Source organism: Schistocerca americana, chromosome 7, assembly GCF_021461395.2.
Source record: "Schistocerca americana isolate TAMUIC-IGC-003095 chromosome 7, iqSchAmer2.1, whole genome shotgun sequence".
Lineage (NCBI taxonomy): Eukaryota > Metazoa > Arthropoda > Insecta > Orthoptera > Acrididae > Schistocerca > Schistocerca americana.
The window spans coordinates 310077766-310103896 of NC_060125.1; the positions used below are offsets into that span (position 1 = coordinate 310077766).

At 37.2% G+C, this 26131-nt stretch overlaps 1 protein-coding gene across 1 annotated transcript; it reads left to right on the top strand.

Annotated features, from left to right (window-relative positions):
- Positions 1–166: 166 nt before the first annotated feature.
- Positions 167–24998, top strand: LOC124622505 (transmembrane reductase CYB561D2-like). The gene is made up of 2 exons (XM_047148224.1): positions 167–820; positions 23481–24998. The coding sequence occupies exons 1-2, from the start codon at positions 566–568 to the stop codon at positions 23994–23996; spliced, it is 771 nt and encodes a 256-aa protein (XP_047004180.1). The 5' UTR covers positions 167–565; the 3' UTR covers positions 23997–24998.
- Positions 24999–26131: the final 1133 nt, after the last annotated feature.

The following is a 26131-nucleotide window of genomic DNA, read 5'->3' on the forward strand; positions in this document are numbered from 1 at the left end:
CGTCAAAAACGTTTGTAACTTACCATAATAGTCGTAAATCAGGTCTTTTTCCGTTTCACTTTGTTCCTAGCTGACGATTTTCTGTAGATTTGAATATCAAATGCACAGAGCTTAGAGAACTGCTTTCTTATGTTCTATTTTGGGAGATACAAAAATAGTTTTGACACAGCGTGAGACCGCTATAAGCATCGTCAGTCACTCAGTTAACAACAGACTGTTACTACGATACGGAAAATTTGAGTAACATGCTATAAAATTAACACTTTTTTTCTTCTTTCATGGTTGCTGTAGAACAGCCGAGATGTAGCAGCGGGCATTGTTGTGAGGTCTGCTAGGGAGAAAGAAACCATATACTGTTTCATCCGATAAAAAGACAGATAAGTGCGCACGAGCACATGTGTGCACAGCTGTGCGAGCAAAAAAAGAAAAAAAAAGACTTATAAAAGGAAACATGACGTTTATACAACACTGCGTACAAACAGGGCTGTTTGAGGAAGTGAAACGGTTGAGTGTTTATTGTAGCTGGTGATGTGGATTTTATGACACTTTCTGTAATCTACAGAAAATGGCAAGTGCTTTTCCAGACGTATCTCCAGCTAATGATCCACTCAAGGATGAAGATGGTTACGACGAGGTACTTCAGCTTGAGCCTCAAGATAAAAAACCTAATACTAAGAACCCGACATCACGCTGGCGGACAGTAATCATCATGAGCAACACAAGTCATATTTTGATGCTGTTGTTCACAGTGTACGTGTTGATTTTAAGTTTTGGTGATTATTCATTTTTTTCGTGGCATCCAGCGTTAATGACACTCGGTGTGAGTATACAAAATCATGTACATTATTATCGTAGATATTAGGCAGTGTAGCGTAAGCTTTTGTTGCTAAGGGGTATAGCATGCAACACTTGCTTATCTTGTAGCGTCATTTTCATTCGTAGATAGGTGGAGAAATTTTGTGGTTTCTATGAAGAAGATTGTTTAATAGTAATAATAATTTAGGTTTATGTATATCACAGTTACACACAGACAGATGTATCTTATTTCATGCTGTTCACCTGTCCGATCAGTAGTACTGTGCAAGTGTTACGTATCGCACCAATGTACTGCCAAGTAAACACATTGTAAGGACACCACCACGATAATATTACTCATACGTGTGCAGCTTGGAATTTGTGCATGGATTTACGTACTATACAGCGAAAATGACACGCTGGTGGTTATATTTCGTCTGCTCGTCATAATATTTAAACAGTCTTGATGGGCGAAATAGAAGTTAGTGGATTTGCAGTTTTGACCTATCTATACCAGAAATTGCGTTTTTTAGTTGTGTGTGTGTGTGTGGGGGGGGGGGGGGGGGGGGGGGAGAGAGGAGAGGAGAGGAGAGGAGAGGAGAGGAGAGGAGGCACCTGTGTGTTTATGTTGGGACTGCTACTGTGAAGCAGTTTCCTCGTCAAGGTTATAAGTTTGTCTTTCCATGGGCCTGTACTTAGAATAAATAATAACTGTGTCATAACAGTTTTCATTATAGAGATTTTCAAACCAACACTACCATGCATATCTTTTATGGTATTTATGTACTCGTTTCGTAGTTTTAGACTATGCTACTCGTCGAGCAGATTAACTTGTTCAGTATTGTATTGCATGTAGCATGCAGCAAAAAATTAAAAAATACTAAAGTAATTTAGATAAAACACTTTTAAGATTTTTGGTTTGTCGTGTGCGCGTCACGTGAAGCAGTAAATTTCCCAATGAGGTACTGGTAATGATTATTGTGTGTAGGCCTAGCTAGTTGAAAACTTGAGCATATTTATCAAAACTTTAAAGCAGGCAACCAAACTTAACAACACACCTATCCTCCTCTGAAGTGTATCGTCAGTAACCGTGTTGGAGTAGTCTCTAAATAGTTCTTGAGAAATTTGGTACAGAGTAGAACTTTTATTTCTTATGTGGGAATTATACAAACTGTGAAATTTTATTTTAAGCGGATGGACTTTAATGAAGCTGCAGCGACAAGTTTCAATTTGCAAAATGGTTGGTGGTGCAAAAACAAAACAAAGAAAAAGTTAATTTATTTCCACTAAGTACAGGTACCAGGGTTCTAGTCGTGTGGAATACTGCGGGGAAAAATTAGCTGGATAGAAGACCATAACAAACATCATGGTATCTCTGAAATAATGTCAACCCTTTTCCACTGAAAACTCAAAACTTCACCTCTGTGTTGCCTTATGCAGTTTGATTATATTGACAAGTGAGTCAGAAGCAGCAGGAGGTATTGCAGTCAGTAACTAATGGATATTTCCAAGTGACTCCATCTTAGATAGAAACAACAGGATAATTTTGTCATTACTGTATTAAGAAATAAGTCACCAAGCTAACAACTGACCAGACTGAGTCAGTTTGAAGAGCAGTTGGTATGAAGAAAAACTGTTGTCCAGATATATCAAATTTTGTAAGTTATGTTATCTGTATTGTAAAAGGAATTGATTGCAGTTTAATTGTATCCAAAAATTACTGGAGTGATGATTGCACCACATTTTATGACCTGTACATGAGTAAACTGTTTACATTAAAATTCAGAAAGCTGCTGTATTATTTCTTCAGGATGTCTTAAGGTGTATAAGAGAGTCACATTTACATGCTCAGCAAATTACAATGGGAGACACTTAAGGTGGGTAGGACGTCAAACTTGGACGTCAGACTTGGAGCAGGAGAGTCACCACAGGACATTTTAATTTCTGCTGTCTATACTTTTACAAATAAATTCATAAAGCTTTGTCACCATGACCAGGAAGGATTGAGGACTCACACTCATTGCAGTGGAAGTTCAAAAACGTAGCAAAATACCTTCTTTTACATATGAAATTTCATCATTTTTCACTTGTTAATGGCTGCATTTGTTGCTATAGTAACTCTTTTCTTCCTAAGTATGAGAGATTCTTCGATGAATTTTTCATAGCATACAAACAGTAGTTACAGGTGTATGAAACTTTAGAATTTTCCAAATCTATTAAAAAAAGGTGGAAAAATTGAGATAATTAACTATAAAACTTCTAAACATGAAGTTTAAAATGTAACAGTTCATTTATTTTTTCATAAATTAAATAACTTCTAGAGTTTCATACATCTGTAAGTATGGTTTGTATGCTGTGCAAAAGTCATCCAAGAATCTCTCTTACTTAGGAAGAAAAGTGTAGCTATAGCAACAAATGCAGACAGTAGTAAGTGAAAAAATGATGAAATTTCACATGTAAAAAAAAAAAAAAGTGTTTTGTTACGTTTTTGAGCATGTACTGCTATGAGTATTAATTCTGAATCCTTCCTGGTCATGCTGTTAAAGTTTTATGAATTTATTTGTAAAAGTATAGACAGTGAAAATTAAAATGTCCTGTGGTGTCTCTCCTGCTCCAAGTCGGCCCATTTGACGTCCTACCCCCCTTGAGATTTGTATACCAAGTGTAAGATTTTCTGTTTACATTCCAAGACAAGTCAAGAAACTCTTCTATGGACAACTCATGCAACGCCATTATGGTGAGATTAGAAACACATTACATGGAAGCACATTAGTAGTCATTCATCATGTATGTGAAATAAATAAATAAATACTGTGCCAATTATACAATATTGCACCATTTATACTGTTTGTTTGTTTGTTTGTGTGTGTGTAAATAATTCTTGTGTTACATCTGTCACTGTAATTGGGAATTAAATCTGTGAATGTAATTGGGAAAAGATTCAGTTAAACTGGTGCACTAAGTACCGCCTTCTACAACTGCACAGTATTTTGCAAACTGCAGATATAGTTACACACAACCTTTTATTGTATACTGAGAAATGGCGAGGGCAAAAATTGAATTCTGGTTTTTGCATAATAGTGCAAGAAAGCATCTACATCTGCATCCATACTCCTCAAACCATTGCAAGTTGCGTGGCAGAGGTTATGTCCCATTGTAGCAGTTATTGGGTTTCTTCATTTTCCATTCACATATCGAGTGCGAGAAGAATGACTACTCGAATGCATTTGTGTGTGCAGTAGTTATTCTAATCTTATCTTCACGAACATTATGTGAGCAATCTGTAGGGAGTTGTAGCATATTCCTAGAGTAATCATTTATAGCTGGTTTTTGAAACTTTGTTAATAGACTAATTCTGGATATAGTTTACGTCTATCTTGAAGAGCCCTCCAGTTCAGTTTCTTCAGTAACTGTATGACACACTCCCATGGATTAAACAAACCTGCGACCATTCATGCAGCCCTTCTCTGTATACTTTCAGTATCTCCCGTTAAGCCTATTTGATATGGGCCCCACACACTTGAGCAGTATTCTAAAATCAGTCACATGAGAGGTTTGTAAGAATTTCTTATATATAGCAGTTTTCCAGTATTCTGTCAATCAAATGAAGTCTACTGCTTGCTTTACCCAAGACTGAACCTATGTGATCATTCCGTTTCATATCCCTACAAAGTGTTATATGACGATAATTTCATGTGAAATCACCCAGTGGCTGTTGCCCTTACGTCACAGATTTTTCTGAAAATTTGGTCTAAGAATGAGCATAATTAGTTAGGGTTAAAATATTTTTTCTGGAATTTTTTGACCAAAATTGTAATTAGGAGACCATTTTGAAATGTGGGCTCCTTCTACCAACTGGCATTGAGAAACGAAGTGCCTTGTAAGTTAACCACTATAACTTTTTTTTATTTATGAATCAATTGTATTGAATTTGGTGTCATTGGAAAGTAAAAGAATAGAACTATAATATAAAAATTATTAAAGTGCTGTGTCTAAGCAACAGATGTTTGAAAATTTGTAATTAGGCCAATTGTAATTTCTTACCATTTTTTTTTTCAGCAGAATCACAAGTTTCACCAACTGAATTTTTGATTCAAATAATTCCTACTGCCATTCTTTTCAACATAAAAAAATGAGAAGGGTGTTTGTTCTCTATTGTTAGATCTTATACTTTTTCAATAATGCTGTAATAATTAATTGCTTCAAATAGCTAATCAACAATACATGAAACAACAATGGAAAATTTAGTCTAGTAGCAACACTCACATGCAACACAGGGTATGTGACTAATTAGAGAACAAGAAAAAGTGTCAAACCATCCAGTTCTTTTCTGCAACATACACAGTTGATTAAAAATCACAAAGGCAAACAAATGTTCTTTAGGTTTTGTGTCAGCAGTTGTGTGTCAGAAGTAAAGTAGTAACAGTGAAAAGCTTGATTTAATAGATATGTCAAGCCTGAATCAAGCTGATGCTGAATTATTGAGGCTAAGAAGCACGTGTGAAAATATTGAGAAGGTTTTTTCTTCTCACAAAAGGCTCTGTGTGGTAACATTTGAAGACAGACAAAGAATTTGCTGTGACTCTTTTAAGAAGAATGGTAAAAAGACTGCTAAGAAATCTTTGAAACCTATTTCTTTACCCAAGGCAAGGAAATATAAAACCCTTGGACTTATCCCAGGTACCAAGCTGTGCATAACATGGTATAAGGACATTTTATCTCCTTTGGGGGACAACCTTTCAGAGATGGATGAATGTGGAGTTGAAGATCAAGAATGTACATCAGATCCATCTACAGCTCTTCAAAAACTTAATGAAAGTTGTGAATTACTTGAAATTTCACCATTTAAGGTTAGTAAGAGAGCACAAGACATGCGTCCAGAATAGATTCGATCCAAGTCTCGTTGCTTAGCTTTAAAATTCCAGCAAACAGCATCAGAAGTGCTAAATGTTGCAGTGAAAAACGTGTCTGAAGAAACTGGCAGTGCTGAATGTACGGACTGTAATATTTTAATGCAAAAACTTAAAGAGAAATTCATCAGAAATTCTGTTAAAGGAAAAATACAAATACATACCTTAGCACCAGCTGCACAGAGTAAAGAAAAAACCCAAATGTTTTTTAACACTACCGAATACATTGTAAATAAATCGAGGGTATTGCTAAAAGGTGGTCGTATTTTGTCAAAAGGGAGTTATAAAGTGGGGAACAGAACAGGTAAGGATGTGGAAAAAAGTGACCAGAATTTTTCCTGTGAAGATGATATAAGTCGCATTTCTGCTAATAAAAAAGACTGTCTGTCTGTCCCTTCAGAAAAGGCAAAATAGTGTATAAGACGAAAAGACTAATTTTACATAATCTGAAAAATGTATACTTAGCTTTCAGAGAAGAATATCCTGAAGATAAAATTGGTTTTACTAAATTTTGTGAACTTGGGCCAAAAGAATGTGTGTTACTGTAAACATTCGTGGAATGCGTAACGTATGTGTATGCACGTATCTCCAAAACGTAAAACTGTTAATGCATGCTGCGCATGTTAAAGAATCGTACACTGAACTTCTACATAAACGTGTGTGTAATCTGGAAAACGAGGAGTGCATGCTGCATTGCTGTTCTCAGTGTCCTGACGAATATGAACTGCACAATTTTTTAATGGAGCTGGATTCCTTACAAGATTGTGAAAATGTTGTATTCAAACAATGGATGCAAACTGATCGACCTACACTGGAGACATTAATGAAGACGACCAATGAATTTGTTGAGTATTTAATGCAAAAACTTCAAAAAGTAGCACATCATCATTATGTATCAAAATCTCGGAGTTACTACTTTAAGTCAAGCAAAGAAACCCTCCCTGATACTACATGCATCATCATAGTGGATTTTGCTGAGAACTAGGCCTACCTGTTTGCTTCAGGATGCTGCACAAGGATTTCGCTGGCAGAACATTCAAGTCACCCTTCATCCTTTTGTGGTGTACTTTAAAGCAGATGATTGCATTAAGTCAATGTTATTGTGTTGTACAAGTGACTGTTTGCAGCATGATACAAACACATTCAATGTTTTCCAGAAAACTGCTCTCACTTATGTATTGGAACAATTACCACACATCCAGCATGTTACGTACTTCAGTGATGGAAGTTCTGCACAATATAAAAACTTTAAGAACTTTTTGAATTTGTGCCAGCACAAGCAAGATCATGGAGTAACTGCAGAATGGATTTTTTTTGTCACTAGTCATGGCAAAAATGCATGTGATGGAGTTGGAGTACTATTAAACGTTTAGCAACAAGAGCAAGTTTACAGCATCCATATGACAGTCACATTTTAAGTCCAAAATATCTCTTTACATTTACCAAAACTCATGTTCCAGGAGTAGAAACCTTTTATGTTACAACAGAGGAGATAACAAAGTTCACAAACATGTTACAAGAACAATATGAGACTGGTTCTACCATCCTGGGACAAGAGTGAATCATTTTTTCAAACCACTGACTGAAAACAAGTTGCTGATAAAGCGTGTAGCATCATCTACTAAATTCATTGAAGTTCCTCTTGGAATTCAAAACACTGCTTCTAACACAGTTAAAGAAGAAACATTTGTCGCAGCTATCTACGATAACCAGTGGTGGCTTGGAAAAATTCTAGAGATAAGTGAAGAACACAGAGATGCAAAGGTCAAGTTCACGAGTCCAAGTGGCCCTACCTCAAGTTATTCATGGCCATTTCACACTGATGTTTGCTGGATACCTTATGAAAACATTTTAATGAGTTTGCCTGCTCCTAGTGCCAGCACAAGTACTGGTCATTTATATACTTTTGAATCAGACATAATATTGCCCATTGAAAACTTGTTTTAAAGAATGAATGCTTTTTAGAAATTTATGAATGTGTTTTATGAGAACTGATCATCATTTGTGACCACTAGGTAAGAGTCACAAAATGAAACATGTATATTATTATTTATGTTCTTTCTGTTTTAAATGATTAAACAGAACAAACACCCTTCTGATTTTTTTATGTTGAAATGTATGACAATTGAAATTCTTTGAGGCAAAAAATCATGAAATATGTATTAAAAAAATTGAAAAATGACTTTAATTACAGATTTGCATATATTTATATGCACAGTTGCAGCATTTTTATAGTTTAGTGATATAGTTGGTCCTTTTATCTTTCTAATGACACCAAATTGATTTATAAATGAGAGAGTTGTAGTAGTTAAAAACTTTCAGCCTACCTTTCATACTGACGCCAGATGGAGAAAATGCTAGACATAATGGGCTCCTGACTACAGTTTTGATGTAAAAATCTGAAAAAAAAAGAAATTTATCACTTTCTATTTATGTACTTCCTTACACCTAATTTTCACAAATATCTATGACATGATGGCAACGAGATTTCTTTATTTTGGGTGATTTTAAATGAAATGAGCCATGTAGATATTTGTACAAGTTGACTGATTCCAACAGTGACTCATTGCTATTGTAATCATAGGATACTGTTTTTTCCTTTTATGAATTACAAAATTTTATATTTTTGAACACTTAAAGCAAGTTACCAGTCTTTGCACCATATTGAAATCTTATCAAGTTTGAATGAATATTTATACAGCTTCTTTCAGATAGTAGATAACGGCAGCATCTCATAAAGTCTGCGTTTGCTGTTAACATTGTCTGCAAAGTCATTAATATATAACATGAGCAGCAAGGGTCCCAACACATTTCCGTGGGGCACACCTGAAGTTACGTCTGCATCTGACGATGACTCTCCATCCGAGATAACATGCCGCGTCCTCCCTACCAATAAGTTCTCAATCCAGTCACAAATTTACTTGATACCCCATATGATCATACCTTTGACAATAAGCTTACATGTGGTACTGAGTGAAATGCTTTTTGGAAATCAAGAAATACAGCATCTACCTGGTTGCCTTGTTCCAAAGCTTTCAGTATGTTATGTGAGAAAAGTGTGAGTTGGGTTTCGTATGATCGTTGTTTTTTATATCCGTGCTGGTTGGCTTTGAGGAGGTCATTCTGTTCAATATACCTCATTATGTTTGAGCTCAGAATATGTTCTAAGCTTCTACAACAAATCGATGTCAGTTACACTAGACGGCAGTTTTGTGGATCACTTCTTCTACCCTTCTTGTAGATAGATGTGACCTGTGCCTTTTTCCAAGAACTGGGCACAGTTTTTTTGTTTGTAGGATCCACAATAGAGTATAATTAGAAGAGGGGCTAACTCAGCCACAAATTCAGTATGGAACCTGATGGGGACTCATTGGTGTGTGGACCTTTGTTCAATTTTAACGGCTTCAGCTGTTTCTTAACACCTCTGACAATAATTCCTATTTCATTAATTTTTTCAGTGGTACGAGGATTAAATTATGGCAGTTCTCCTGTGTTTTCCTTTGTAAAGGCACACTTCAAAATGGAATTAAGCATTTCAGCTTTTGCGTTGCTACCCTCATTTTCAGTTCCTTTCTCATTTGCTAGGAACTGAAAACTAACTTTGGTGCAGCTAACAGCCTTTACGTACAACCAGAATTTCTTTGGGTCTGTGAAAGATCGCTTGACAATATTCTGCTTCAGTAGCCACTGAAGGCATCATGCATTGCTGTCTTGACAGCCAAACACGTTTCATTCACCATCTCTTGATCAATAGCCCTATGCTTTGTTTTACATCTATTATGCAGTAATCTCTGTTTCTTTAAAAGTTTCTTTACAGTGACCGTATACCATGGAGGTTCCTTTGCATTATTTTCCCCTACATGCTACTGCCCTATGCTGAATGGTTCTAGTTCCTCATTGAGATGTGACTCAACAATTAGAAATTTCAGAGAAAATCTTCAGCAGTAAGACTGGGATGATGTGTACAAGGAACCCGATGCTAATTTAAAATATAACTTATTTCATGATACACTTGTAAGAGAATTTGAAAACCGTTTCCCCAAGAAAATAGTTAAATCTAATTATAAGAAACCATGCAAAAACCTTGGCTTACTAAAGGAATAAAAATATCTTGTAACTACAAAAGGGAACTGTATGTAACAAGAAAGAGTAATGACCCAGAAACAGCCAAATATTATAAAAACTACTGTGCTACATTAAGAAAGGTTATTAAAAAGTCCAGAAGCATGTTCATCATGTCTGAGATTAATACCTCTGATAACAAAATCAAAACAATTTGGAATGTTATTACAAGGGAGACAGGGCAACCAAGAGTACAGGATGACAGCATCACCATCAAAGCGAATGGAAACTTGATAAACAACAAGCCGGAAGTCGAAAACATTTTGAATAATCATTTTCTAAATGTTGTAGAGAAAATAGGATCTAAATGTTCATTAGAAGAAGCAAGGCAGTTAATGGAAGAGGCCTTACCCACACCATTTGATACAATTGAAATTCCACCCATCTCTCCTTCTGAAATAGAATCTAAATGTTCATTAGAAGAAGCAAGGCAGTTAATGGAAGAGGCCTTACCCACACCATTTGATACAATTGAAATTCCACCCATCTCTCCTTCTGAAATTAGGAAGATAATAAACTCTCTCAAGAATAAAAGTTCACACAGAATTGATGGCATTTCCAGCAGGATAATACAAGCTTGTTCCCAAGAAATAAGTGGGACTCTTAGCCACATATGTAATAGCTCTCTGAAGCAGGTTATTTTCCCAGATAGACTGATGTATGCCATTGTTAAACCACTGCATAAAAAAGGGGATACGCCTGATGCCAACAACTACTGCCCAATCTCTCTTCTGACTGCCTCATCCAAAATTCTTGAAAAAGTAATGTATTGTAGAGTAGCTTCACACCTTTGTAAAAATAAAGTTTTAACAAAATGTCACTTTGGTTTCCAGAAGGGTTTTTCAACTGAAAATGCTATATATACTTTCACTAATGAAATATTAAATGCTCTGAGTAACCGGAAGTCACCCGTTGGGATTTTTTGTGATCTATCAAAGGCTTTTGATTGTGTAAATCATGGAATACTTCTAGATAAGCTCATGTACTGTGGTATGAATGGGACAGTGCTCAAATGGCTTAAATCATACCTAACTGGAAGAGTGCGGAAAGTTGAAATAAGCAGTTCACATAATATGCAAAAAAACTGGTGAGTTCTCAAACTGGGGAACAATCAAGAATGGGGTGCTGCAAGGTTTGGTCTTGGACCCTCTGCTGTTCTTAATATATATTAATGACTTGTCATTCTATATTCACGAAGATGCAAAGCTGGTACTTTTTGCCGATGATACAAGTGTGGCTATCACACCCAAGAGAAAAGAATTAACTGGTGCAATTGTAAATGATGTTTTTCAGAAAATCATTAAGTGGTTCTCTGCAAATGGCCTCTCATTAAACTTTGACAAAACACAGTATAAACAGTTCCACACAGTAAATGAAATGACACCATTAATAAATATAGACTTCGATCAGAAATCGGTAGCTAAGGTAGAATATTCAAAATTTCTAGGCGTATGCGTTGATGGGGGGTTGAACTGGAAAAAACACACTGAGGATCTGCTGAAACGTTTGAGTTCAGCTACTAATGCTATTAGGGTCATTGCAAATTTTGGCGATATACATCTGAGTAAATTAGCTTACCACGCCTATTTTCATTCTCTGTTTTCGTATGGCATCATATTCTGGGGTAATTCATCATTGAGTAAAAGAGTGTTCATTGCACAAAAGTGTGTAATCAGAATAATTGCTGGAGCTCATCCAAGATCATCGTGCAGACACTTATTTAAAGAGCTAGAAATATTCACTGTAGCCTCACAATATATATATTCTCTTATGAAATTTGTTATTAACAATCCGAACAAATTCAAAAGTAGTAGCAGTGTACATGGCTACAACACTAGGAGAAAGGATGCTCTTCACTACTCAAGGTTAAATCTAACTTTGGCTCAAAAGGGGGTAAATTATGCTGCCATCCCCCCCCCCCCTCCCCCCCCCCCCCCCAAAAAAAAGAAAAGTGTGTCCTGTAATATTTTGTGTAATGTAATATCTTGTATAGACACCTTTTATCAACCTGACACATTCCACATCATTAAGAAGTGTCGTATTCATGATCTATGGAACAAGTACTAATGTAATCTAATATGACACTATTGACTTTTATCTAGTTTACTGAACATATATATCTTTCTGCTTGTTTAGTAGTTTTTTTGTACTTTTGTAATCATGTTGTCACTGCCGCGTCATGGTCACTGATACCAGTTTCGATGTGTACATCCTGAAAGAGGTCTGATATATTTGTTGCCATTAGATCCAATATATTACCGTCATGAGTGGGTTTCCCAACTAGCTGTTTGAGGTTGTTTTCAGAGAAGACATTTGGTAAAGTTTCACACCCATCACTAACGAAACTGTAATGTTCCCAATTAATTGTTGGATGGCCCAGTGACAAGCATCATTTCTTCCAATGTGCACCACAATCTGCAGTTGGTTGCAACTTGTTCCCTAAATGGCTGCTGAAATAGCCACTTCAATGTGTTGAATTAGTCCCCCAGACATACACACTGGGTGCACCTCATGTTGTTTCCTATTCCTTGCTTCCATTTCCCTAAGGGGTACCATCATTTGCTGTATGTTTGAATGGCAGACGATTAATAAACCTCTACCCTTTTGCACTTGCCTCCTCCTGTCACCAGACAAAACAGGTTTCCCCATAAAGGTGAAATGAGCCCCAGTGGTTCAGTTTCAGTGAAAGACAGCACTGCAGACTTGTTGATTAGGGGGATCGGCACAACACCCAGAGTCCTCCCTGGTTCCTGTCTACCCTGTACAACCACCCGCAGACAGGTGGATGAGCAATGACAGAGAGGACAGCACTTGAGAGGTACCTGTGGTACAGGTATCACAGGTACATAACTCACAGGAGCTCTTCCAACACACAGATTCGCAGCAACTGCCAATCGTTTGGCAGTAGTCAGGGCAATTTTCAGCTGCTTACTAATGTCAACCAACTCATCCCCTGTATGAGAACAGCATTCACAGTGGGGCTGCATTGTGGCTTTCACAATGTATTATAAGGCAGTGAACACTTAACTTTACGTTAAATAATTTTAGCTTAGCCTGCTGATTATCTTTTAATCTGTTGAGTCAAAAAATTCCCTGTAAGAATTGGAGCAAATCACAAGTATATGTACAGTAGGGAAATTACCTTTCAGGGATTAACTATATTAAAAAAATTGGTACCATGTAATATTTGTAGATTTTCTCACCTTGAAGACAGAACTGAAAGAATATGAGTGGGTACAATCACAAAGCTGCCTGTACCTACTGTTTGAGAGCTGATGGAATTCTTCAGGTTCTGTCTCCTGTTTTCTATCTGTTAGACTAGTCAATCCCATTGCACTGCTTTCTCTCTCTGTCTTAGCCAACCATTCAAACGAAATTCTTTAAAAAAGAGTACAGCATTGTTGCCTATGTGTACTAGAAAAATTAAAAGGTTTGTATATAACTTCTCACATAACTTTTTCCCTGTATTTTTTTTCTCAGCAAATTCCAAATTGAAATTTTCCCATTTTATCAGCTGAGTGTCATTTTCATCTAGAAACAATACACTTCACCTGAAGATGAAGATGGAGTAGAAAACATTGAAGTGCTGCTTCAGGAAGCCACTCCCACTAAGCTGATCTGAAAATTATTCACAGAATGTATTATTTCATTCTTTTACTGGTTGCTCCACTGTATTTTACAACTGTCTTTTAGTGATGCTTATGAGTTTTATAAAATATATCAATACTTAATAAAAATTAAGAAAGTGAGAGAAAGAAAACTATTTGCTACTATGATTTTCTATCTAATTTTATGCAAAATTTTTATAGATATCTAATAATTTTCAAATGTAAGCAGATAACTTTGACAATGTAAAACTATTTGATAAAAAATTTGCCCATCTACATGGATATGAATCAAATGGTGGAATTAGTAGTAGTAGTAGCAGTAGTAGTAATTTATTCATCCAGTCATCAAGTTTACAATGGTATAAAATCTGTCAGCTTAATACATAATTCATGCATATGTACAGAGAAAAAATATACACATGTCTTTAATGAGCAGAGGACAGGTGGTCAGCTGTGGCCTTGAAGGGCTGAAGGAACCATCTGACATTTGCCTGAAGTGATTAGAAAGACATCATTAAACCTCAAGTAAGATGGCTGCACAAAGCATGAGCTTCCTTCCTTGTGAGTCCAGGGTCACTGTTTTAACAAATGCACTGCTTCAGTTGTTTATATCTAACACACAGTGCTCTTATATTTGTGCATACTTAGAACAAATTAGCATAATAATGTGATTAATAACTCTGTACATAAAGAATCTACACTGCACACATCACACACACTTGCAGATGATTTCAGGACCATGAACATATTATGTCTACAGTCTTCCCTTCTGCCTGTCTGAAAAATCAGTCAGTGTCCCCCTCATGATGAAAGAGATGTTGAACTCAGAAAAATGATGACAGGTTGGTATTGGTTTTGTAAAACCTTGTCACCAGTTTGGTGAACCCTTGTTGGCAGTTTTGTGAAGGCCTCGTCACTACAGCTGTGGAGGCCGAATTGCCACTGTTGTTACAGTAGGCAGAGTTTGTGAGTTCATGAAATGGCTTCCAGTGCAGTACACTGCTAAGAAAATTTCTCCCTGCCACTATTACACAGCTATGCCCCAGGGTCAGGTAACAGGACAGGAGAACGAAAGTTCTACAACACCTCAACAAATTAGTAACAAAGTTACACAGGTGTGTTAAAACCATTTACTTATCTTTGTGACTTATTGAATAATGAAGTCTGCAACACTGCATGTAATATTACACAAAAAAGGCCCTCAATGGCTAAATGCAAATAATCATAGGTAAACGTTACAGTACATAGCAAATGCAATTTACAACTGTCTGTTCACTTCTAAGAGTTCACAAAATGACGTTCTCTGCCTAAGTCATCCTTGGACAATGCTCTGTAACCAAGGGGGTGAGAGCTGCTGCTCTCTCTTCCTAGTAAGCTTCTGTCCATTGTCATCCGGTCATTGGTAGATTGTAATTGGCCACCAATTGGCTGTGGCAAGGTTGATATCTTCATCCTCAGTGCCGCCCACGGTGCTGGTGGTACTTGCACAAGTGGCGAGTCTCTATGGCACTGGCACCTCCTCGCGTCTTTGCTCCAGTGGTGCTTTTGCTCTGGCTGTGTCCTGTTCAAACAATACAGCACCATCATCATGTACAGCCGAGCACAATACTGACAGTGGGGGTAGGCATGATGTTGAACCGGTGTGGAGCAGTGACCATTGCTGTAGCCAATGCGAGTTGCTGCTCACACCCTGTCATTTGTGTTGAGACTCCAAGGGAACACCGGCCGAAAAACGACACAGAGGGTGTGACCCAGCACCCGTCGGCAGAGCATTTTCTTGATGATGGAAATCCTCAACGGCATCTCTTTGACAGGAGGCCCCATGGTAGGCCTCAGTGTGGGGTTGACCCAGCTGTTGTTGTGTGTCAGGTGCTAGCGGACGTCCGCTATTGGACAGGTGCGATGTCGGATCGATGTCCATTGGCTAGAGATCTGCAAAGAGCACTCCGTGGCGCTCGGATTGCATCGACCGGGAAGGCCTGGAATCTGTGAACATACAAGAAGCGGCAGACTTTGCAAGCGACAAGGGCAAATTTAATTTAGGTGCCGCTTCTGCAATCCATCAGGACCTTGAATGTGAAACATACACAAAATAATTGACTGAATGATGATGCCACACCTCCATGATTTGTTTCTCCCATAGATTCTGTAAAACACAGGATGGCTAATCCGAAATGTTGGCTGACTGGAGTCTGTAGATGCCAACCACAGCGAGCAATGGAACACATGGAAGAGCATATGGTTGCATCAGCCAGGTAGCACCTTTGCGGGCGAAGGGCCATTGCGGGGTTGGAAGTGATAAGTAGACAAGAAGCGAAGTAAGGTTTTTTTGTGTGGATGATGCAAGTGAAGTTTGTCCATTTGCTATTTGAACCTGTGAACAAAATTTTCAGCTTCACCATTCAATTGTGGGTGGAATGTTGTTGAGGTGAGATGGTGCAAGCCATTTGCTGTACAGAAATCTTCAAATTATGCAGAGACAAATTGAGGTCCTTTCTCCGTGACGAGCCATTTAGACAGACCTTCAATGCAGAATGCTCGATCTATTTCGTTGTCAGTGTACCCATTTCTCTTGAAAGCCGTTTGCAAATTGGTACACTGACAACAAAATATATCGAGCACTCCACCCTAGAAGAAAAGTGTCTGAAAATACACGATGACAACAACAACCATCGGCTGGAAAGGTTTTTCTTCCATTTATTCATAACATCACGGACTGTATTGGGAAACTTTTGGCCAAGTTTCAAGTGGAGACAATCTTTTGACCTAAGATCGGTGAAAGACGCGCGACACCCCTTAGCTACCCCAGGTGTGTATAAAATTCCATGTAGCTGTGGCATGGTTTATATTGGTACAACTAAAAGGAATGTTAATACCTGCATATCGGAACATAAAAGGAACTGTAGATTGGGACAAATTGACAAATCAGCTGTAGCGGAACACGTTTTCAAAGACGGTGATCACGAAATAAAATTTAGTGAGACAAACGTGATAGCTAGGACCTCACATTATTATACCCGCATGTATAGAGAAGCTATAGAGATCTACAAGCATGAAAATAATTTTAATAAAACAGAAGGAGGATTAAAACTAGACAAGATATGGCAGTCGACATTGTACAAACGAAGTGACAATTGATTACCTGTAATCGAGAGAGATGGCACTAGCCAGAGATAGTTTTAAAGTCGAAAGCACGTGGTGAGTGGTGGCGCCATCTAAGTGCTCTATATAAGCGGGACCTCCAGCGCCTAGCAGCCAGTTGCCGACTCATTTAAGAAGATGTTGCCCACAGTAGGCAACGAAATGTCAGGAAGGAGAAAAAGTTTTACATATGGACCACTACAATTCAGCTCGGAAGTTTTAATTAATGAATCATAGGTAAACTTCGCAGTACATAGCAAATGCAATTTACAACTGTCTAGTCACTTCTAAGAGATCACTAAAGAACTTTCCCTGTCTCAGTCAGGTCTGGTTGATGATCTATAACCTACTGAGCAAGAGCTGCTCTTCTCTCTTCCGAGTAGGTTTCTGTCTGTTGTCATCCGGTCATTGGCGGATTGTAGTTGACTGACAGTTGGCCAAGGCGAAGTGAACAGCTTCATCCTCAGCACTGCCCGTGAATTACAATACAGCTGTTGTTTCAAATTTCGTTATTGAATTATGTGTAGATATACTTAACAGTACTGGAATATTTGAGAAATCCAAACTGTGATTTTGACAATAAATAATTTGTGGTCAGATGGCTAAGACTTTCTATATTATCTTCCCTCAAAATTTTAAGAATGCTGGTAAAAATGAAATTGGTTGGAAATTTGGCCCTATTTATGTCCTTTCATGTATTGAAGCTTAACTTCAGCATATTTCAGTCAGTTGAGAAATGTTCCAGTGGTAACTGATTGGTTAAGCATGTAACTTAATAGGTTTCTAAACTCTGAAGAACAATCTTTAACTAACTTTGTTGATAATATTATTAAAAGACTACATTGCTGCATTCTTTTTTTATGCGTATCTGTGGCTCAGCATCTTTGCTATATGGGGAGTAGTGATCTATACTTTTCATAATATTGTCATTATTCTATTCTGAATTTTCCTTTGTTTGATTTTAACTTTGTTGATATTTTATCATAACCACTAAAGTTTTTTGATTTTAAAGATTTTACAGTGGACAGTACTTCTGTTTTTGTAGTGAGGATCATATTCATATTACTGAAGTTATTTGTGAAGATGGTCTGAGGTATTCAGTGACAGCGTCTGTTGAACCTGAGAACCAAATCTTTTCAGTGACAGTTATGAAATACTTTAAAATGTTTTGAAACACTGCATGCATCTGTTACCTGTGTATTATTTACTCTCAGTGCTATATGTTCCTCTTCATGTCATGTTTTATACAAGTCTCCTCCTTCACTATATCCCATATTATCTTTATTTTGCTATCTGATGTGATTGTCTCTTTCTGGTAATGCATTTGCTTCGATGTCCGTATTACTATCTTTAATATTTTGTAGTATGTCTTGTAATAGGCTGTAGCATCAACATCATAGTTGTTTGTGACTGGCAGATACAGTTTCCTTTTTGTTTTACATGGTACCATTATTTCTGGGTTAATCTATGGCTTTTTTTGTAGACTTTGGTTTATCTGGGTTAGTTTATGTGGGGGGGGGGGGGGGGGCAGAGTGTTCAAATCAGGTAAGAATGTTGTTAATAAAAGTGTTGGATTCATCATTCACGCTGTGAGCACAGTATACATCACTTCCGTTGCCACAATAATCAAATTTGGCTTGACTACCCTCTTGGATTCAGATTTAGTAGAAGAATGCTGAAGATTAGATAGGTAGACCATGTAACCAATGACGAGGTACTGAATAGAACTGGGAACAAAAGAAATTTCGGGCATAACTTGACTAAAAGAGAGGATCAGTTGATAAGACATTCTGTAACATCAAGGGAGTGCCAATTTGGGCTGGTGGGAAGTAAGGAAGGAAAAAATTGTAGAGGGAGACAGACAGATGGATGCAGTAAGCAAGTTGAAAAAGCTTGCAGTAATTATTCGGATATGAAGAGGCTTGCACTGGATGGAGTAGCGTGGAGAGCTGCAGCAAATATTCTTCATACTGAAGACTACAATAGATATTATATCCTGTTCAGTATTAACTTCAAAAAAATCTACATGCCATGCTCTGAGAGTCCATTGTCTGTTTGTTTTATAGCATAATTTTGTTCATTAGACCTCCCTATTAAGATATCATCAATGGCTGTTTGTGAGCAGTTAGCTACCCTAGTTGGGAAGTTTACGCCACGAGCTTAGTTGAATGATAGTGTTACTGACTGCAGTACATGCTTATTGGGAAAGTACTTACGAAAATCTGCATTAAAATCATCATCATCGACTATGTCTCGTTTTTTTGCCCCTGTTAAGAAGGCCAGTGAAGCTTTTGAGTTGATTTATGAAGAGATTAAAGTGATTCCATCAGTTCCATCTCCTGAATGGAAATAAGGTTTTTGAGAACTTACTGAAGCTGCACTCGCCCTCGAAATTGATTTGAACACCACTGTGGCATACTAGGCATGGTGTTGTTAGAATTGATTGCCCTTGCCATTCTCTGACCTTTCAACTACACAAGCAGTTAGTTTAGAAGAGGAAATAAAATTGTAGAACAGACTGGGAATTGAACTGCTGAATGTTCACACTTGCAGTTTGACGCTGAGCGACACTCAAACAGGAAAAGAGCTGTACAGGAAAATAGCTGTGTGTATTTATATAGAGTAAAATGAATAATTCACTTATTTAAAAAAAAAAAAAAAAAAAACTGTACATGCCAGCTGAGGGAAAAAGGTACATTAGGATAATCGTGGAAAATATAGATAGACCATACTGTCTGTGAGAAGTAGCAGTTGTAACCAGGTGGTAGCATAAAATATGATCAAACAATTATAAGAATTACAATAATACTGAGAAGACTGTATATTACAACTATTACCTAGCCCAGCTATTAAGTGACTAGACGAAAGCAAACTAATTATTACCCTATTACAAGTCTTCTCTTGGAAAATATCCAACAAATTAAGAATAAGAAAAGAAGTGGTGCCATGTATTCAGTTTTTGTAATAAGTCACTGATTTCAATTGTAAATTGGGTTAGTGATTTGTCCTTTAGCATTTTAAAGATAGAGCCACCTTTACCTCAGATTAATGCAACAAAAATAGAGATTTGTGTTTTACTTTATCAAGTGCAAAAGCAAGGCTTAACACCGATCTGATATTTTAAAGCCTGTCACTACTTCAGTATCAGGTGAAATTAAGAAGTTGTAGAGAGATTCCTACAGTGACACATTTACCGTATGGAATGATAATCAAATGAGTAAATTACCATCAGGCATGTAATGTTCACTTGTACTATTAATCTTAGTTTTTAATTCCATGTTTACTGACCTGTTTCATTTTGGACTGATAGGATTAAAATGTTGCAACATTCATCTTTCATGTTCCACTGATAAGGTAACCATTATGGGTGAGATGTTAGTTCAGTGATCTTCGTACAACCAAAGCTGGATGGAGAATTTTGGTCTTATAGTGTAGAACTTGGCAGGACACACTGAAGTACACCATTGACATGGAAGTTGTCATCTAAAAAGACATAGTCCACAATATAATCATCATGAAAATGTAAAAGAAAGGGCAACACTTGGTTACCTGGAAAGGTAAAATAAACATCCTGCTTAATTTTCATGGTAACCTGAATGAGAGTGTCTGGTTCATGGTAAAGAAAAAAAGAAAAGTCCAAAACATAGCAGAACCATCTCCCACCTAAAATACAACCTACACACACTGTGAGCTAAACTCCTCATTGGGGGCTCTGTGTACTGGACACCTTGAATCATTTGAAAAGAGGCAATACTGCAACTCATCATAATGCATTACACATCTGTAGTCAGCTACTGTCCAGTTTCTGTATTGTTTGACTCACTGAAGATATACAACTTTAAGTACTCCCGTCATCTTTTTTTTCACTAATTCCGAAACATGTCAAATAATTCTTCTCTTGAAATTGAGAAAATACAGTGCCAATGGCTCATGTAGACAGAGAATCAGAAAGCTTTTTTTCTATGGACATGTAATATCCATCGTATTGTAGTAGACAAGAAATGAAACACAAAAATTGTTGACCAGGCACTCAGACAGCAGCAGTTCGACATCCAATTTAAAGTTGAGATAACCTTGTTAGACCCACAGGTGACAGGCTTTGAAGTAAGAGTGTAGTTTGTATCATCACCAATGATGAGTTTCATCTATGTTGAAATTTCATTTTTTAAGGGCACTGGAAAAATTATTGAACATAATTGTCTATAGGTGCAGTCTTATTACTTTAACTCAACTTTATAGGAGAGAGATTTTTAAGACAGAGATTTAGGAACCAGGTTTGAAATTGTAAGACATTTTCAGGGGCAGATGTGGACTCTGATCACAACCTGTTGGTTATAAACTGTAGATTAAAACTTAAGAAACCGCAAAAAGGTGGGAATTTAAGGATATGGGACCTGGATAAAATGAAAGTACCACAGGTTGTAGAGAGTTTCAGAGAGAGCATTAGAGAACGATTGACAAGAACAGGGGAAAGAAATACTGTAGAAGAAGAATGGGTAGCTTTGAGAGATGAAATAGTTAAGTCAGCAGAGGATCAAGTAGGTAAAAAGAGAAGGACTCATAGAAATCCTTGGGTAACAGGAGAGGTATTGAATTTAATTGATGAATGGGGAAAATATAAAAATGCAGTAAGTGAAGCAGGCAAAAAGGAATACAAACATCTCAAATATGAGATCGACAGGAAGTGCAAAATGGCTAAGCTGACATGGCTAGAGGACAAGTGTAAGGATGTAGAGGCTTATCTCACTAGGGGTAAGATGGATACTGCCTACAATAAAATTAAAGAGACCTTTGGAGAAAAGAGAACCACTTGTATGAATATCAAGAACTCAGATGGAAAACCAGTTCTAAGCAAAGAAGAGAAGGCAGAAAGGTGGAAGTAGTATATAGATGGTCTATACAAGGGCAAAGTACTTGAGGGCAGTATTATGGAAATGGAAGAGGACGTAGATGAAGATGAGTTATGATACTGCGTGAAGAGTTTGACAGAACACAGAAAGTCCTAAGTCAAAACAAGGTCCCAGGAGTAGACAACGTTCCATTAGAGCTACTGACAGCCTTGGGAGAGCCAGTCCTGACAAAACTCTACCATCTGGTGAGCAAGATGTATGAGACAGGCGAAATACCATCAGACTTCAAGAAGAATATAATAATTCCAATCCCAAAGAAAGCAGATGTTGGCTGGTGTGAAAATTACTGGACTATCAGTTTAAAAAGTCGTGGATGCAAAATAATAACACGAATTCTTTACAGACAAATGGAAAAACTGGTAGAAGCTGACCTTGGGGAGAATCAGTTTGGATTCCGTAGAATTGTTGGAACACTTGAGGCATACTGACCCCACGAATTATTTTAGAAGATAGGTTAAGGAAAAGCAATCCTACATTTGCAGACTAAGAGAAAGCTTTCGACAATGTTATCTGGAATACTCTTTCAAATTCTGAAGGTGACAGAGGTCAAATACAGGGAGCGAAAGACTATTTACAAATTGTACAGAAACCAGATGGCAGTTATAAGAGTCGAGGGGTATGAAAGGGAAGCAGTGGTTGGGAAGGGAGTGAGAAAGGGATGTAGGTTATCCCTGATGTTATTCAATCTGTATATTGAGCAAGCAGTAAAGGAAACAACAGAAAAATTTGGAGTAGGAATTAAAATCCATGCAGAAGAAATAAAAACTTTTAGGTTTGCCGATGACACTGTAATTCTGTCAGGAACAGCAACAGACTTTGAAAAGGAGTTCAGAATGGAAAGTGTCTTGAAAGGAGGATGAACAGCAACAAAAGCAAAACAAGGATAAAGGAAATTAAATCGGATGATGCGGAAGGAATTAGATTAGGAAATGAGACACTTAAAGTAGTAAATTAGTTTTGCTATTTGGGAATCAAAATAACTGATGATGGTCAAAGTAGAGAGGATATAAAATGTAGACTGCCAATGGCAAGAAAAGCGTTTCTGAAGAAAAGAAATTTGTTTACATCGAGAATAGATTTAAGTGTCAGGAAGTCTTTTCTGAAAGTATTTGTATGGAATGTAGCCATGTATGGAAGTGAAACATTGATGATAAATAGTTTAGACAAGAAGAGAATAGAAGTTTTCGAATGTGGTGCTACAGAAGAATGCTGAAGATAGAAGTTTTCGAATGTGGTGCTACAGAAGAATGCTGAAGATTAGATGGCTAGATCACGTAACCAATGAGGAAGTACTGAATAGAATTGGGGTGAAGAGGAATTTGAGACGCAAGTTGACTAGAAGAAGGGATCAGTTGGTGGGAAATGTTCTGAGGCATTGAGGGATCACCAATTTAGTATTGGAGGGCAGAAATCATATGGGGAGACCAAGAGATGAATACACCAAGCAGAAGACCACAGCAACAACAACAACTACTTTATTAAAAAAAAATAAAAAAAAAACAGTAAATTTTGTGAAAAGCTATACATTCCTGTTTCAGGTCTTCAGCATTCATTTACATTTGTATTTTGTTCATTCATGAATACATTATTTAAAAAAAATTAGGAAATTTGTTTAGAAATAACACTTCTTAAAGGTCAAACAATGGAAACTCCAGGTAGGAATGTGAACAAAGTAGGAAAAGATAGATTGCTACATACCATAATGATTATACAAATGATTTGATGTTAAGGCTTTTATCTATCCAACCATTTCTAATGTGAGGGCTTGGTTAAGACAGTAACAATTCATAATGATTATCTGGCTCTATAGGGGAGGGCACTCTTAGAGGTGCTTCCTCTTTTTTCCCATTGTTACAGTAACAGTATTTAAATTTATATTTCAGTTTTAATGAACAGATTTTACTTGGCCTGTTACTTGTACAATAAGCACATTAGACGTACATCGTTGTCGTCATTTTTCACTTGTATTAACATTTATGAATTGTTGTTAACAGTCACTGCTCTTCATGGGTGAGGCAGTTTTGGCGATTTCAACTGGGAACTGGCTGACTTCAAGACTGAACAGGAGAAACCGCATAACAGCTCATTGGGTATTGCAGGCCATAGCTGCTGCCTGTATTTTTGCAGGATTTTTGATAATATTTATTAATAAAAACAGAAAAGGAAAATTACACTTTCAATCTCTTCATGGAATAGTGGGTCTAGTTTCTGTGATATTTGTTGGAATAACCAGCAGTGGAGGCGTTGCCGCATTGTATACAACGCGCTTGAAAGACATAATTAAACCAGCTAAAGTTAAATTTGCACACAATGTTTTTGGCATTATTACATTTGCCATTGGAATAGTGTCAACGATACTTGGTATTTATTCAGGATGGTTCACAAGACATTCAAATACATTAATGCAGATAGTTTCTGTAATAGTTGTTACACTAGCAAGCATTTTTGCTGTGATAAATGCTTTTAAATCTGCATATTCCAGATTTGTTAACATGGTACAAAGTCATTAAATTGATGCACTATGGTTAAATTGTGCATTTATGGTGAGATCATTTTGAGTTGTATACATTGAAACTATACGGTTTTTCAGTAGAATGTTAACAAGTATTGTACAATAATCACTATTTTTGTGATGTGTGTTTGTTGCATACTAAGAAACAAGATCTGTTGTTTCAAAGCATTTGTTGAAATAACTTTTTTCAGCAGGAAGTTAAGACCAAGTATTGACCAAAAACAGTGTATTTGTTAAATATGTATACTGAAAATTAGTAAATAAGATCTATCCCCTCAAATCATTTTGTGGTACTGTTGGGGCATGGATTGGTTCAGATAATTGCTACCCTAATTATTTATCTCGCGTATAATAGGACTGACAATAACGCTCAATATTTGTCCGAGAAAACTGCTAACTTCATTTTTCCATTGCTGAATACATTGCAGTGTGCAACAAATGTGCTGAGAAGTAAGGTAAAACTTGTTAACGATGTAGCCCATTTTAGGAGTTTAATTTCCTTTCATATATACACAATTTTAGGCTGGTGTTACAAAAAACATATGGTACCATGGGGCAAGTCTCTTTGTATTTGTATTGGAAAACAATTGTCTTATTAATGGAATGATGATATTGACCATGCATCTTTGTTGTTTCATGCAATATATTATTTTGTTGACAAAAATCTTGCAATGTTCTCCCAGTTTTTGAACAACATGTCTAATGAGATAGTGTTGTTCCAAATGACAGTTTGTTTATACTCTAAAGTTCTCTGAGAATCTCCAGTAGAAAATCATTAGCACTCTGTTTGGTAGTTAACTGTCTGCTCTTCTTCTTATAAATCAGACAAGTAGCCCATTGGTTGTTGCACAGCACCAAGTAGCACGCTGGTGAAGTTCTTAATCCTTTGAAGCAGGATAGATATTAATTTCTGGCTATATCTCTGTACAAATGAATATGCTCAAAATTAACATCATTTACCTGAAGGAAAATATTTACAAATAAAAGGAGGCAACATGAATGGGTTTGTTGATTTCTCTGATGTCATGTGAAAGACTTCTTGGGGTAAAACAAGGGCTTAATTGAAAACAAAGTAAACCTCCCATTTCTAGAAATTTGTTCTGCCAGGCTCTGACTTTTGTATGTGCATCTCACAGGTGTCTTACAATTTTCAGTATTTTTACTTAGAAAATTTTATTAGACTTACATGAAAATAGTGACAAAAAACATAAAGTTCCTATAGCAACTGTAAAATGTATTTTGTTTCACTGTTGAAATATTCAGTGTTGTCACAGGTTCTGGAAATCAGGGAATTTCAAACACATCAGGGAAATCAGGGGAATATTAGGAAAACTTTTTTTTAAAAAAAAAAAGCTGGAAAAATCTCATTTTTGGCTGTCATGGATCGTTACTGGCTGGGTGCAGATGAGTATGTGTGCCACTTCTCCACTCCCTCATTCCTGTTGCTTCTCCCCTTCTTACCACTCTCCTCAGCTTGCAGTCAGTGCTGCCTTCACTTCTTGTCGCTAGCCTAGCAGCTGCTGATGAGAGGCAGGGAGGCATGAGGAGTGTTTTGCTTGGAGATTCTTAGAGGCTGCAGATGCAGTGGCCGGAGACGGTGGTCATGTGCGCATGAGTTGTGTCTGAGTGGTGGTGTGAATGTGTGTGTGCTCACATTTTTTGACGAAAGCTATGTCTGAAAATTTAGTTGTGAGTGTGATTGTCTTTTCTACATGTCTGCCTGGGGCTCAGCAATCATCTTTACAGTAAGTTTCTACCTATCCTCATTATCATTGATTCTCAGAGTATTTGAACTAGTTACCTGTTGCATAGATTGATCACTGTGGTCTCATTTTATCAACATGCTGTCTGTGGCTTGTGAATATCTGGCCACACAAGTGGATTTCCATGACGGGCCAAAACCTGAGGCCATTTCTGCGGGTATCAGTAATGGATTGGGCCTGCCGAACTGAAGCCATTCGTTTCCCACCAATGTGCAGGCCCTCCCCGTCGGGTGTAGTCTCACCATCTGCCCGCAGGCTAGGTCTGATTGTGTGTGGCATAATGCAGCGGATTTTCATGATTTTTCCATGGACCCAGGACTGCGGTGCTCCTCAGCAGGCCAGAGACCATGGGTGATGGATTTCAGAAATT